The following is a 15,887-nucleotide window of genomic DNA, read 5'->3' as shown; positions in this document are numbered from 1 at the left end:
GGTATTTGGTGATGTGTACACGGGTACCGCTTTCGTAACTCTGTGTATTTATCGGTGCCCCTTTTTAAAGCTGATTATTTCTGTGAGGCGGGAGTTTTGTACAGCATTATTTAATCTACTAAGCATCAAGTGTCTTTTGATAAGCTGTGCGCTATTTTTTGGTTTGTCCCTTCTTGTATAGGCACTATAGTTATTATATTGGTTTAAATTATTTAATAAAATTGATTTACATTAAAGCTTTACGCCCACACAACGCAGACCCAATTTTCCAGTCCCACCCTTTCCTAAGCCACACAGTAGCCTCAACTTATTTTTAGTATTATTTTGTTTTTATTTTACGATGAAGTTGCTTTTTATTGATTCATAAGGCTAATTTTTCCTTTCTCTGTTCGCCTTGGAGCAAAGCTAAGCATGTTCGCAGACGTACAGTTGACGGAAAACTTTTTCAAATGAAATTTGTGTGAATGCCAAAAGGAATCAATCTGCTGAGGTCATAGGTCCCTAGACTTACACATTACTTAAACGAACTTAAGCTAACTGATGCTAAAGAACAACACACAGACCCATGCCCGAGGGAGGACTCGAACGTCCGGCGGGAGAGGCCGCGCAATCCGTGACACGGCGCGTCTAACCGCCAGGCCACTCCGCGCGGCGAAAAACTTTTTCTAGGCAGTTTATTGACAGATAGTTCGGAAGATGTCTCAAACGGACTCACAAAGTCAGACATTGCACGTGTGTCGTCGACGGTGAGGTCTTCGTGGCTGGCGGCCCTCAGGAAGGCAGCGAGGCGTTCGTCCTCCTCCGCGACTGAGAGGTTGCCGGTCTGGAAGCCGAGCGCGGCCGCTAGGCGGTACGCCTTCTCTCGGGGTACCGGCTCCACCGTCCAGTTGGCGGACGCCTGACCGCTCTCGATGATCACCCCGCTGAACAAGCCTGGAGACATACACCACAGCTGGATCTAAGGTTGTCAGTTGTTGCATGTTTCTCAGTCCAGTCGACACTATCTGATCAAAAGTGCACTCTCTTATTAAGAAAAAATTACGCACCACAAAGGAATTATCTATATCGGATGGAAGTCGGTATATGTGATGTACATGTACAGACAAATAAATGATACCAATTTCAGAAAATAAGCATTATTTACTCAAGAAAAAGAACTTCAAAAATTGAGTAAGTCAGTAACAAGCTGACTCACCGCTGGCCCTTTGCAAGCCCTCATTCGGCTTGGCGTTGACTGACAGATGTTGGTGGGTGACCTCCTGATTGATATCGTGGCAAATTCTGGTTCAAATGGTTCAAATGGCTCTCAGCACTATGGGACTTAGCATCTGATGTCATGAGTCCCCTATAACTTAGAACTACTTAAACCTAACTAACCTAAGGACAACACACACATCAATACCCGAGGCAGGATTTGAACCTGCGACCGTAGCGGTCGCGCGGTTCCAGACTGAAGCGCCTAGAACTGCTCGGCCACACCGGCCGGCTGGCAAATTCTCTCCAATTAGCGCTCTAGATCGCCAAAATCCCGAGCTGATTGGAGGTCCCTGACCAAAACGCTCCAAATGGTCACAGTTGGGTAGAGGTCTAGTGACGTCGCTGGTCAAGGCAGGGATTTTCAAGTAATAAGACAAGCAGTAGAAACTCTCGCCGTAGTCGGATCTGCGTTGTGTTGCAGAAATTTGAGACCAGGATGGCTTGCCATGAAACAACAAAACGAGGCATAGAATATCGTCGATGTATCGCTGTGATGTGGGGTTGCGACTGATGATAACCGAAGGGGTCCTGCTGTAAAACGAAATGTCACCCCAGACCACATGTCCTCGTTGTCAGACCGTATCTAAAGCGCCAATTGGACACAAGTTCGCACAATATCCCTCAGAAGGACATACAACAACTCTATGAATCAATACCACTCCGAATAACTGCTTGCTTAAGGGCCACATGTGGACCAATGCGTTATTGACTTCGTCATTTTGTAAAGCTATTTCTCTTCAATAACTCATCAATTTTTTCTGAAATTGTAATCATTTGTTTGTTTGTACTTGCACATCACATCTACCGATTTCCGTCTCATTCGGAGAATTCCTTCGTGCTGCGTCTTTCCTTTCTTTCCTTCGTGGTGGGCCTTTCTTTTTTTTTCGTATCTGGACATCTCATGTAATGCCGAACTGCGCAGTAGACATCAAGAGAGGCGGAGCCGCCAGTATAAAAGCTTGCGTTGTCAACAGAAAAGCACAAACAGCAGAACAGGTCGATCAGAAGAACTCGGTGATATCGAACATGGACTGGACACTTGTTGTCACATGAGTAACAGATCCATCAAAGACCTTTCAACCCCTATAAAATTGCTCAAATCGACTGTTGGTGATATGACTTTGAAGTGGAAGCACGAACGAACAGCCACGGTAAACCATCACCAAGCACAGAGGAAGACTTTAGGTTTAGAGAATGCCTAGAGAACCTTACCCAACATCATGTGTAGTGCCAACAAAGAAGTTCGGAGGAAAATGGTTTAAATGGCTCTAAGCACTATGGGACTTAACATCTGAGGTCATGAGTCCCCTAGACTTAGAACTACTTAAACCTAACTAACCTAAGGACATCACGCACATCCATGTCCGAGGCAGGATTCGAACCTGCGACCGTAGCAGCGACGCGGTTCCGGACTGAAGCGCCTCGAACCGCTCTGCCAAAAGGGCCGGCGAGGTTCGGAGGAGTTGGTATTACGGTAGGTCAGTGTCTTCCATGCTTAGGGTGTGATCCCCTTACTGCACGTAAGAGAACGCTTAATGTGGAAGAATATGAGTACATTTTACAGCATCGTGTGTAGTAGAGGTACAGTTCTGAGACAGTAATTTTATCAGCATGGCAAAGCACCAACTGTGAGAGTGATTTGTGGACAATTACATTCCTGAAATGGACTGGCCTACCCAGAGTCCCGACCTGAACCCAAGGGAACACAACTGGGACGAGACAGAATGTCGAGTTTGCTCCAGACCCCTGTTTTCAACAGCACTGTCTTCTTAGGAATAATGCGCAGTCATTATTCCACAGACTTTCAGAGCCTCATTAGAGTTCAAGCCTTCATAGAGGCGAAGGTTGGAAGCATCCCCTATTAATATCCACTAATAGGTGTCTGAAAACTTTTGATAAGATAGTATACTTCTTGAGAGGATGAAGTTAACTGATGGAAGTAAGGCAATTTTCACTATATTGTAAATATAGAACGGACTGATGATATATTGCCAAGTTGCCAAGTTACTACTTCAGCAGTTCAGTCCTACCATTTCCATGAAAATTACCAACTTGTGGTAACCGATCACCCATCTCAACGAAGGAGAGTTTCTCCCTCTCATCTCCGCTATACAGATTGACAAACAAGTTTAATAAACCGATATTGTTGTTAGCGTCCTGATTGAACCACTCAGGTTACATCTAAGCCACAAGAAAAATAAAATGGTGTAGAGAAACTGTGCCGGTACGCGACACAGCTTAGTACGCAATGACTCCAGTTGTAACGACTGATGTTCTTCAAGAGCTACGCGTTTATTTTCAGATTTCTGGAATCAATCCAGTGAAACTTGAATACCGGGTATTCTGTGCGCCGTACCTACCAGGCTTCCTGTACGAGAGGTATGAGGCGCAGCTCGTGGCACGTTGTGAAATTCTTGTATTAATCTTTCCGGCCATGTACACAGTTAAAGTCCCCTCCAAGAAGAAGATGTTCATGTCGACCTGAGAACAGTAGGGCAATCTCCTCCTCCCGATGTCGCATAGACATTAATGACAGGCGTGGAGTGAGTTGTAACGCCATACTCCTGGCAGACGGGAGATACATGATGACGACAGTCAGGATATCTTCCAGTACATACACTGCCACTTCACGGCCACGGCGACCACCATGAGAGTCATAGACGTCACATGCTGCTATCCACTGGAGCGCTGCTCTAAATACATCTACTGTAGTAGTGCAATGTGGAGCTCCGAAGTCAACATCATTTCTTTCAGGAGATGGATCTTGACCGGCATCCGGACGCCATCGAAATTCTGTGACGCGCGGGGGGGGGGGGGGGGGGGGGGGCAGCTACAGGTCGCTGCAGTGAAGATACGGAGGTATCCGGTGGCGGGCGCTGCCAGCTCCGATCGCGGATCGCACAGCGCAGAAGTTGACATCAGCAGATCTGATCCCCTAACGGCAGAGGCTCCATTATGGAATCTGCTGTTTTTTCAAAAGCCCCGTTCCGCACCAGAGGTTAATACGTCGCAGACACCACCATATCGGCTGGCATTGTTCTTTCTTCGGTAGGGACTTCAGAGATAGAGACTTTCTGACTTTCTGTTCCGTCTATGCTAGAGCCACTGAAGGTCACCGTTCCACAGACGCATTGACAACATCGTCCACGGTGTCAGACGCTGAAAACGTTGATTTTCTCAACAGGTAGAGTATCATCTGGACAGGAAGAAGAATCCCGTTGCGACCTGGTACGGCGCCTCCTTTTGCGCCGTTTAGTGGAGCGTTATTTACTCGATCGCCCTTCCGTGTCCAAAGACGGGAGGGACTCGCGCCGGTCAGGCAGAAAGGCCGCCGTCGGGTCAACCAAAAGTCGACCAAGGAGCCACGTTCGACATAAGCGTCGACCACACTACACATAGCTGTTCACGTGATTCCAAGAGCCGCCTAGTGGCCGGTGGCGACTTGAGCGCCGTCGCATAAGTGGCCGGAAGTATCGTAGACGACCACGGAAGTTGGTAGTGGCGTTATGCGTAGCAGCAGACATTCAGATCTGATATGGCCCTCTTTTCCACACCGAGAACGAGTACGCGGCTGTCCGTCGTACGTGATTATGGTTCGAACATCCGCTGATGGTCAGCTAAGGCGGAACGTGGCTGTGCAGATCAATTGTTATTTGGCGCACCCTGTTGAGAACAGGGTATGTCTGGAACGTGGGACCAGCGTTCTCCTTTATGATCACGAACAGCGCCGTATGATCAGAAGGCCGTCATGACGTCCTCTGGAGGTAACTCGAATGGCAGTTCTAGTGCCTAATACCGAACGTTCGACTTCTACCACGCTGACATTACCGTCAGCCTGACGAAAACGGAGAATCTGTTTGGTCGCGTTTCGAACACGCTGGCACGCAGCATCACTCAGCATCTTAACATAACCTGTGTTACTGAGAAACGGGAGATGGATACCCAGTAGTTCCGACAGCGGCATCTTAGCCTCCTCACGGAGGAAACATTCCACATCTAGGGTGTTTGGTCGCGCATATTTCGGACAAAAGTTGAATCGTACTGTCGATTTCCTAAACGTATTTTATATGAATTCAATGCGTGAAGCCCACGAGTAGGCTATATCGCAATGTCAAAAAATACGAACTCACACGTTCCGAAGGCGGAAGTACAGCACGTCCTCTCTGGGCGGCAGCTAAGGCCAGACTGATGTGTATTAACTTCATAAACAGAAAATAACGATTGGCCCTAGAAACACACTGGAGCGTGTGCCCGTGTGAGTCCTCAAAATATAATTTTTTGCATCTAGTAGCGCATACAAGATGTTTCGATTGAGTAACTGCATCCCACAGGTCTGCCCATCGCAGTTGGCATCTGTTGCAACAGTTGAGGTGCCTTGCAGTCGCAACATACTGTACTAAAATGCCCGTGTACACCTTCTGGTTTCATATAGGAATCTATTCAGGAGCGCTGCTGGAAAGCAATCCCTATTGTACTTCTTCTGCTGTTAGTCTTAAAATAGTGAAATCAAAATTTCCCAAATGATTTTAGATCTGGAAGCTTACAGCTCGTCAAGAGGATTTGTGCTTGAATAAATACGAAGTTTTGAAAATAATTTACAATAACCCTGCACTTTCAGTGCAAATGGAGAGGTTGGCACTGAAGAGGAAGTCATGACGAACTGGATCAAATCATTCAGAAGACTGGAGGAAAAACAAAACACTTCATTTGTTGTCCCCGTTTTTGCAGTTGTAGTCTTCAATCCGAAGGCTGGTTTGATGCAGTTATCTACGCGAAACCAACAAGTGTGTGTGAATTCCTAAGGGACCCAACTGCTGAGGTAATCGGCCCCTAGACTTACACACTACTTAAACTAACTTTTGCTAAGAACAACACACACACCCATGCCCGAGGGAGGACTCGAACCTCCGGCGGGAGCGGCCGCATAATCCGTTACATGGCGCCTCTAACCGCGCGGCCACTCCGCATGGAAAACTAACAAGTCCATTATCTCTACATAACTATTCCGACCTACTGAAACTTGGATCTTGTTGCCGTATTTAAACAGTCGTCTTTCTCAACTGTTCTTCCCCCTCCACCCCCTTTCCCTGTACGCACCTCTGCTCATTACCAAAGCACTATCCCTTGATGCCTCAGGACGTGTCCTAGCAAACGATCCGTACTTTTAGTCAAGTTGTGAAATAAAAATCTATCCTTCGCAGATATATTCAGTATCTCCTCATTGTCTGAGCTACACTTCCAAGCGTCAGCATTCTTCTGTAGCACCACATTTCAAAGGCTTCTATTTTATTCTTGTCCGACCCACGTTTCAATTCCATTCACGGTTACACTGTTCCAGACTAATACCATCCGGAAAGACGTTCCAGCATCCAAATATATATTGGACGTAGACAAGTTTCTCATTTTCTGAAATGTTTTGCATACTGCATTTTCTGTACCCTCAATTTCAGCATCTTCGCTTATCTTGCTGCCTCAATAACACAACTCGTCTACCACTTTTAGTGCCTTACTTCCTAATCTAATTCCTTCAGCATCAGCTCGTTTAATTCGACTATGTTTCATTATCTTTGTTCTAATTCTGTTGGTATTTGCCATATCACTTCTTTTCACGATACTATCCTACCATTCGGGTTTCCTGTAAGTCTTATTGCGTTAGCAACAGAATTACAATATATCTTGAAAACTCGGAGATTTTTATTTATTTTTTCTCTGTAGTTACAACAGCTACTGAACAATAGAGCCATCCATATAATTCCCCATCCTCTTCATTTATGATGTTTGAGTTGCAGTCGGCGAGTCTGCACATTATTTTTAACTATGCTTTAATCAAAATGCAGTTACAAGTCATTTGGTTATGCTTTAGATATTTCGGCTACCAGACTACACGGTAATAGTAGGCTTCGTAGCAGCTTCGAAAGGAGTGATTCACAACTGCTAGCCAGTTCAGCGTTGGCTATCGCTAATCTAGTGGAGAATTAGCAACATTGTTGAATACTTTTGGCAACAACGCGACCGGCGACTCACTTCCTGGTATGGTTCAGAACTGTCCTGCTTAATTCAACTGATATTCCATTGTCATTTCCGATAAGTAGTCTGAATGATTCCCACTTAAGTTGTGACATTGGTGTGTCATTTATTATTTGATTCCACGGGGGCCATTCCACATATAATGTGTAACTAATGTAGTATTTAACCTTACCAGTTATCTCTGTTAATCAGAGTTACCACAGTGAGCGCGAACACTTATCAGCACTGGCCCACTAGCTGAACTGACGATCTGCCTTCGGCCGGGCAGCGACTTATTTACGTCCCTGCCGCGTTAGCGTACGCGCGGGTTGTTGTAGGCTACAGCCGTCTCCATGTATCCTACTTCCTTCGACGCACCATGACATTCCCAAAGCCGAAGTCGTCATTGAAGTGCAGTTTTACGACCGAGTATGCGCAACCAAACGCACTGGAAACTCAACAGTTTTTATTAGATGATGACATCACTTATCACGAACTAACAGGGATTCACCTGTCCATCGAGAGCAGGCTTGTCAAAGGATTGTCTAAAAGACGAGTGACCTTCACTTTCAACATTTGGATGGACACCTTGTTCCTGTGAAAGTGGAACATGCAAGTCTCAGTCAGAGGATGGTCCGTGGGTTCGAGTTCCCGTCTGAGGTGCCAGCAGAGATGGTGACTGCAATGTTGAGGTCCTACAGGAATATAATAAGCCATATGGTGGAGAGCCCCCCCCCCCCCCCATGAACCATGGACCTTGCCGTTGGTGGGGAGGCTTGCGTGCCTCAGCGATACAGATAGCCGTACCGTAGGTGCAACCACAACGGAGGGGTATCTGTTGAGAGGCCAGACAAACGTGTGGTTCCTGAAGAGGGGCAGCAGCCTTTTCAGTAGTTGCAAGGGCAACAGTCTGGATGATTGACTGATCTGGCCTTGTAACAATAACCAAATCGGCCTTGCTGTGCTGGTACTGCGAACGGCTGAAAGCAAGGGGAAACTACGGCCGTAATATTTCCCGAGGGCATGCAACTTTACTGTATGATTAAATGATGATGGCGTCCTCTTGGGTAAAATATTCCGGAGGTAAAATAGTCCCCCATTCGGATCTCCGGGCGGGGACTACTCAAGAGGATGTCGTTATCAGGAGAAAGAAAACTGGCGTTCTACGGATCGGAGCGTGGAATGTCAGATCCCTTAATCGGGCAGGTAGGTTAGAAAATTTAAAAAGGGAAATGGATAGGTTAAAGTTAGATATAGTGGGAATTAGTGAAGTTCGGTGGCAGGAGGAACAAGACTTCTGGTCAGGTGACTACAGGGTTATAAACACAAAATCAAATAGGGGTAATGCAGGAGTAGGTTTAATAATGAATAGGAAAATAGGAATGCGGGTAAGCTACTACAAACAGCATAGTGAACGCATTATTGTGGCCAAGATAGATACGAAGCCCACACCTACTACAGTAGTACAAGTTTATATGCCAACTGGCCCTGCAGATGACGAAGAAATTGAAGAAATGTATGATGAAATAAAAGAAATTATTCAGATTGTGAAGGGAGACGAAAATTTAATAGTCATGGGTGACTGGAATTCGAGTGTAGGAAAAGGGAGAGAAGGAAACATAGTAGGTGAATATGGATTGGTGCTAAGAAATGAAAGAGGAAGCCGCCTGGTAGAATTTTGCACAGAGCACAACATAATCATAACTAACACTTGGTTTAAGAATCATGAAAGAAGGTTGTATACATGGAAGAACCCTGGAGATACTAAAAGGTATCAGATAGATTATATAATGGTAAGACAGAGATTTAGGAACCAGGTTTTAAATCGTAAAACATTTCCAGGGGCAGTTGTGGACTCTGACCACAATCTATTGGTTATGACCTGTAGATTAAAACTGAAGAAACTGCAAAAAGGTGGGAATTTAAGGAGATGGGACCTGGATAAACTGAAAGAAACAGAGGTTGTACAGAGTTTCAGGGAGAGCATAAGGGAACAACTGACAGGAATAGGGGAAAGAAATACAGTAGAAGAAGAATGGGTAGCTTTGAGGGATGAAGTAGCGAAGGCAGCAGAGGATCAAGTAGGTAAAAAGACGAGGGCTAGTAGAAATCCTTGGGTAACAGAAGAAATATTGAATTTAATTGATGAAAGGAGAAAATATAAAAATGCAGTAAATGAAGCAGGCAAAAAGGAATACAAACGTCTCAAAAATGAGATCGACAGGAAGTGCAAAATGGCTAAGCAGGGATGGCTAGAGGACAAATGTAAGGATGTAGAGGCCTATCTCACTAGGGGTAAGATAGATACAGCCTACAGGAAAATTAGAGAGTCCTTTGGTGATAAGAGAACGACTTGTATGAATATCAAGAGCTCAGATGGAAACCCAGTTCTAAGCAAAGAAGGGAAAGCGGAAAGGTGAAAGGAGTATATAGAGGGTCTATACAAGGGTGATGTACTTGAGGACAATTTTATGGAAATGGAAGAGCATGTAGATGAAGATGAAATGGGAGATATGATACTGCGTGAAGAGTTTGACAGAGCACTGAAAGACCTGAGTCGAAACAAGGCCCCCGGAGTAGACAACATTCCATTGGAACTACTGACGGCCTTGGGAGAGCCACTCCTGACAAAACTCTACCATCTGGTGAGCAAGATGTACGAAACAGGCGAAATACCCTCAGACTTCAAGAAGAATATAATAATTCCAATCCCAAAGAAAGCAGGTGTTGACAGATGTGAAAATTACCGAACTATCAGTTTAATAAGTCACAGCTGCAAAATACTAACACGAATTCTTTACAGACGAATGGAAAAACTAGTAGAAGCCAACCTCGGGGAAGATCAGTTTGGATTCCGTAGAAACACTGGAACACGTGAGGCAATACTGACCTTACGACTTATCTTAGAAGAAAGATTAAGGAAAGGCAAACCTACGTTTCTAGCATTTGTAGACTTAGAGAAAGCTTTTGACAATGTTGACTGGAATACTCTCTTTCAAATTCTAAAGGTGGCAGGGGTAAAATACAGGGAGCGAAAGGCTATTTACAATTTGTACAGAAACCAGATGGCAGTTATAAGAGTCGAGGGACATGAAAGGGAAGCAGTGGTTGGGAAGGGAGTAAGACAGGGCTGTAGCCTCTCCCCGATGTTGTTCAATCTGTATATTGAGCAAGCAGTAAAGGAAACAAAAGAAAAATTCGGAGTAGGTATTAAAATTCATGGAGGAGAAATAAAAACTTTGAGGTTCGCCGATGACATTGTAATTCTGTCAGAGACAGCAAAGGACTTGGAAGAGCAGTTGAATGGAATGGACAGTGTCTTCAAAGGAGGATATAAGATGAACATCAACAAAAGCAAAACAAGGATAATGGAATGTAGTCTAATCAAGTCGGGTGATGCTGAGGGAATTAGATTAGGAAATGAGGCACTTAAAGCAGTAAAGGAGTTTTGCTATTTGGGGAGCAAAATAACTCACGGTGGTCGAAGTAGAGAGGATATAAAATGTAGGCTGGCAATGGCAAGGAAAGCGTTTCTGAAGAAGAGAAATTTGTTAACATCCAGTATTGATTTAAGTGTCAGGAAGTCATTTCTGAAAGTATTCGTATGGAGTGTAGCCTTGTATGGAAGTGAAACATGGACGATAAATAGTTTGGACAAGAAGAGAATGGAAGCTTTCGAAATGTGGTGCTACAGAAGAATGCTGAAGATTATATGGGTAGATCACATAACTAATGAGGAAGTATTGAATAGGATTGGGGAGAAGAGAAGTTTGTGGCACAACTTGACCAGAAGAAGGGATCGGTTGGTAGGACATGTTCTGAGGCATCAAGGGATCACCAATTTAGTACTGGAGGGCAGCGTGGAGGGTAAAAATCGTAGAGGGAGACAAAGAGATGAATACACTAAGCAGATTCAGAAGGATGTAGGTTGCAGTAGGTACTGGGAGATGAAAAAGCTTGCACAGGATAGAGTAGCATGGAGAGCTGCATCAAACCAGTCTCAGGACTGAATACCATAACAACAACATGGTGGAGAAATGGGCACACTTTACCATGTACTCAGTTCTGATTGGGATGTTCCAGGTGGGCATAGAGCTTACTAAGCATGTCCCATCCTATTTCAAAATCGGTGGATGCCAGGCCATCATAATTTGCGATGGCCAGTCAAATACCTGTTCGGGATACAGGCAAGGAGTATATCTTAGATCAAACTGTATGCAGTGTAGCATCACACAACCGTCGAAGTTGGAGGAGAAGATGTCGCCTGATCTAACGTTGTTCCCGTTGACTTACATGGGGACCTTCCAATCTGTTTCATCTGATCATCGACTATCGACAGGTGCGTCGTCTTCAGCCATCACTGAGCAGCCTCCGATGTCGTGGCAGGACACTACAGACGGACAGTCCCTGATGGCAACGACCCCAGTCGTTGTTGGATACCGACACTCAAGTCCAAAGCGACAGAAGAAACGTCGACTGGTTCCATCCGATAACAGCGGGACGATGTTAACAGAAGTCAGAAATCTTGACGGTGATGACAATCCCCAGCAGAAAGATATGATCGTCCGTTCCCATGACAGAATTCCATCAGCAGCTGATTCGAAGGTGACCTCTCACAGTGCCATGCTTATGGATGACAGACAGCGGATGGGTTCAGTATGTGTCCATATTACAGATGTACTGCGACCTTCAGCCGCCCTGTTAATACTGAGGGGTGATCGCAGCACGAGCCTGACTGTGTGGACCGACGAAATCGAAGACGTGATGTCGGCTGCAGTAGCTAAATATGTTGCAGTTGCTTCACATCACCACAGTTAAATGCCAATGAACAGAGGAGTGGGCCCGTTCTTGATGGTGGGGCCTTCTCCACGACTGTCACCTACACCAGCACGGACTGGAAAGAGGAAGGCAAGCCTTCCAGCAGAAATTTCCGCAGCCTAGGCGTGTTACCACTTCGTGCAGCTGACTATTATGGATTTCTTTTTAGTGTTAAAGAAATCAAGTCACGCATGGGGTAGATTGGTAGTGTATATCTATGTGGTCGAATATGTCGATGTGGACAAACAAGGAAATGAATGCATTGCGCAGGTTGTAGTCAACCTCCATAGAGTGTGTAGTAGTCTCCTTTACGAAACAATCACGAATGTTTTCTCTGTGTTGGGTGGTTGTCTGTTGGAATGATTCTAGATACGTATGCCTGAAGTCCGGGTTCGAATCACACATTATCCAACCGATTTTGACAAGCACAAGAGGACCCTCTTCACCTCTGGCAAGGCTATATGAACAATGTAGGGTGGCACTGTGTTTCTAACGCCACATTACACATGTCCCTTTGTCACGTACTTTAGGAGAGTCGGTGAAGTTTGGCATCGGTAGTTACACCAGGTAATAACTAAGCCACGAGTTTGCTCTGTGACATGGGTTTTTTATTAATATTATTAATTGTCGAGGGCACTTATTTCTTATTGTATCTGAACTTGATATATCGAAAATATTGATGTTGGACTGGTTTTCGAGCTCAGATCTCTCCTCTCACTGGGTCTGACCCCTTTGGGACGATTCGGTTCCATCATTTCATTGTTTCTCCATGATTACGAACGTCTCAAGTTCTCCATAAAGCGGGTGCGTCGGTTCCTATCATGACTGGCACAAAAATTTCCATCGTCTCATTTCAAATTGTAGTGTGCGCACACCAAACTGCAGGTGACAAATGGTTATGATTTTTAATACCTCTCCTTGCGATTTCAGCAATAACGGTTAGTACCAGTTTCGACTCCCTGTCATACACAGAATGGTCGTCGTATCATTTCAGGTTCAAACACGCCACTTTTAATTACTGGCGAAAAAGAATTCGATATGTAGTCAACGACAGTGATAAGTCCAGGGCTCGACTCCAGTCAGCACAGAACCTCACGTCATGTTGTTTCCACTTCAGACATGCGCACATCTCGGTACTGGTGAAATAAACCGATTTTTAATGTCTATTCGTGACTAAAAGTCAATGACCCCAGATACTGGGTTCAAATCCCGGTAGGTGAAAACTTTTTAGTTTCGTCATTTCAGTTTCAATCAGCATAGACTGGCGGATCCCAGTGCTACGCAAAAATTTTCGTTATGAAATTTCAAGTTAAAACTTACTGTAACAATTTGATATAACAAGCGTAACAGTTGATTCATCTCTAAAATAATGTGCTTTGTTATACGAGTATTATCATTATCGTGATATTAATTTCCATTTGGAATTATAGCCATACGGAGCAGTTACGTCTTCTGGCCACTTGAAGTAAGCACTTTGTATAATGAAACGACTGTATCGTAAAGCGAGCCGAGGATCTGCAAGCAGCTACGTTATGTAAGTTGCATACATATCAGGCGAAACTCAGTTCAGATCGTTCGAATAATTTTGAGAGCGATAGCATGCGCTGTTCACCTCTAGTGCTGGTAAACGAACGAAAGGAACATCTTAACAGAGTAAATTTGAAGGTAGACTTGAATATCATTTATAACAACACCAAAATAATGTAGATCCAATATTCTGAAAATAGAATAGCATGACAGTTCATGATGGATGCGACAGTACATGATAGGTACGCTGTGGGCACACCAATTTCCAGAGACGATACCAGCCACTTTTACAGGGCTGCACGCATACGTTGCTGGTTTGATGAATGCTCAGGCACCCTGTCGCACCTCTCAAGGCCCGCTTGACTGTGCTGTTTCGTTCCTGCCTATATGACATAACAACAGTATTATTTTATCTCCTACGTTGTGAAATGAGGCTGTGAAATACATTGACATTGTCTGCAGTTTTTCAAGTGGTGTTTGTCACTCAAAAAAGTTTGTGATTGTTTGGATTTGTACTATATAATATCCTTATGTACGACCTTTCAGGGTCAGTATGACACAAAAAGAAATATTTTCACTATTTTAAAAACAGTCTTAGGTTGCAGAATGTTGCTTATTAATTTAAGAACGCGCCGTATAGGGCATCGTGAGGTTATGTCAAAAAATCAGAAACTTTCTGTCTTATATTAGTATCTTTTCTGAATCTACTGACTTATTACTCGTGGATGTTGTGAAGGATTAATTTCATATCATAATGTATGCATAGCAATTTATTTGTCTTATGCATTGAGCTGACAAAAGACATGAGATACCTCCTAATACCATGTGGAACCTCCTTTTTGTCGAAGTAGTGCAGAAACACGACATGACGTGGATTCAACAAATCGTTGCGCGTTCCTTGCAGAAATACTGAGGCATGTTGCCTTTATAACCGTCCATTTTTGCGAAAGTATTGTAGTTGCAGGAGTAGTGCACCAACGACCTCTCGATTATGTCCCATAAATGTTCGATGAGATTCCTGTCGGACGACATGGGCGTCCATTTCATTGGCTCAAATTGTCCAGAATGTTCTTCAAACAATTGTAGCCCGGTGACATGGCGCATTGTCACTTACACAAAATTTCACCGTTACTAGAAAACATGAAGTCCATGATTGGCTGCAAATGGACTCCAAGTAGCTGAACATTTCCAGTCCATGATCGGTTTAGTAGGACCAGAGGACACAGTCCTTTGCATACAAAAACAGCCTAGACTACTATGGAACCTCCTCCAGCTTGCACAGTGTCTTGTTGACAACTTGGGTCAATGGCTTCGTGAGGACTGCGACAGATTCGAGCCCTACCATCATCTCTTACCCACGGAACTCATCTGATCACGTCATGGTTTTCCAGTCGACTAGTGTCCATCATATATGGCCACGAGCCCATGAGAGGCGCTGCAGGCGATTTCAAGCTGTTATCAAAAGTACTCCCGTTATACGTCTATTGCCATAGCCCATTAACGCCAAATTTCACCACACTGTCACAACGGATACGTTCGTCGTACGTCTCAGATTGATTTCTGCGGTTATTTCATGCAGTGTTGCTTGTCTGTTAGCATTGACTACTCTACTCGAACTCCGCTGCCCTCGGTCGTTAAGTAAAGGCCGTCGGCCACTGTGTTGTCCATGGTGAGAGGTAATGCCTGCAATTTGGTACTGTCGGCACTCTCTTTACAGTGCGGATCTCAGAATACCGAATTCCCAACCAATTTCCGAAATGGAATGTCCCTGTGTCTAGCTCAAACTACAATCTGCGTTCAAAGTCTCCTCCTAAGTGTGCCTATCTCCTCCTTCCACCTCGCTGACTGTTCATGCCCTCACTCTCCTCTCTCTTTCCACGTTGTCATACACACACCCCAACATAAGGCTGGTGTTTCTTATCCCTACAGTATCTTTTATTTCCAGATTGTAACTAATATGTGTGCCAAATTTGACTTAAATCGTTCCAGGAGTTTAGGATGAGCTTAAAACCCGTGGCTTTGCTCACACAGGCACATTTCAATTATGTTTCACAAATACTTAATGTAATTCAAGTGTATTTGTACACATATTTCGCCTGTGTGTGTGGCTAATTTCACCCTGCAGTTTCATTTTCACGCAGCATAATATTTATGAAGTCGTTCCTCCTGAACTGAGTGTCGTACAGCAATGTAATTTTTCTGGTACGTTCAGTGATATATGTGAGTGTCTGCAAAATGTGTCACAAATACAGTTAATACTGAAGAATTAATAAATTAAA

The 15,887-nt window shown here is 44.4% G+C and overlaps 1 protein-coding gene across 1 annotated transcript in view; it reads right to left on the bottom strand.

Annotated features, from left to right (window-relative positions):
* Positions 1 to 15,887, bottom strand: part of LOC124622336 (venom carboxylesterase-6-like) — a 125,601-nt gene that overhangs the window by 39,104 nt on the left and 70,610 nt on the right. Inside the window, exon 5 of the mRNA XM_047148013.1 lies at positions 716 to 933. Coding sequence (XP_047003969.1) covers positions 716 to 933 — 218 coding nt within the window. The remainder of the gene's footprint in view (positions 1 to 715; positions 934 to 15,887) is intronic.

Source organism: Schistocerca americana, chromosome 7 (assembly GCF_021461395.2).
Source record: "Schistocerca americana isolate TAMUIC-IGC-003095 chromosome 7, iqSchAmer2.1, whole genome shotgun sequence".
NCBI lineage: Eukaryota > Metazoa > Arthropoda > Insecta > Orthoptera > Acrididae > Schistocerca > Schistocerca americana.
This window is presented reverse-complemented; position numbering and strand designations above follow the sequence as displayed.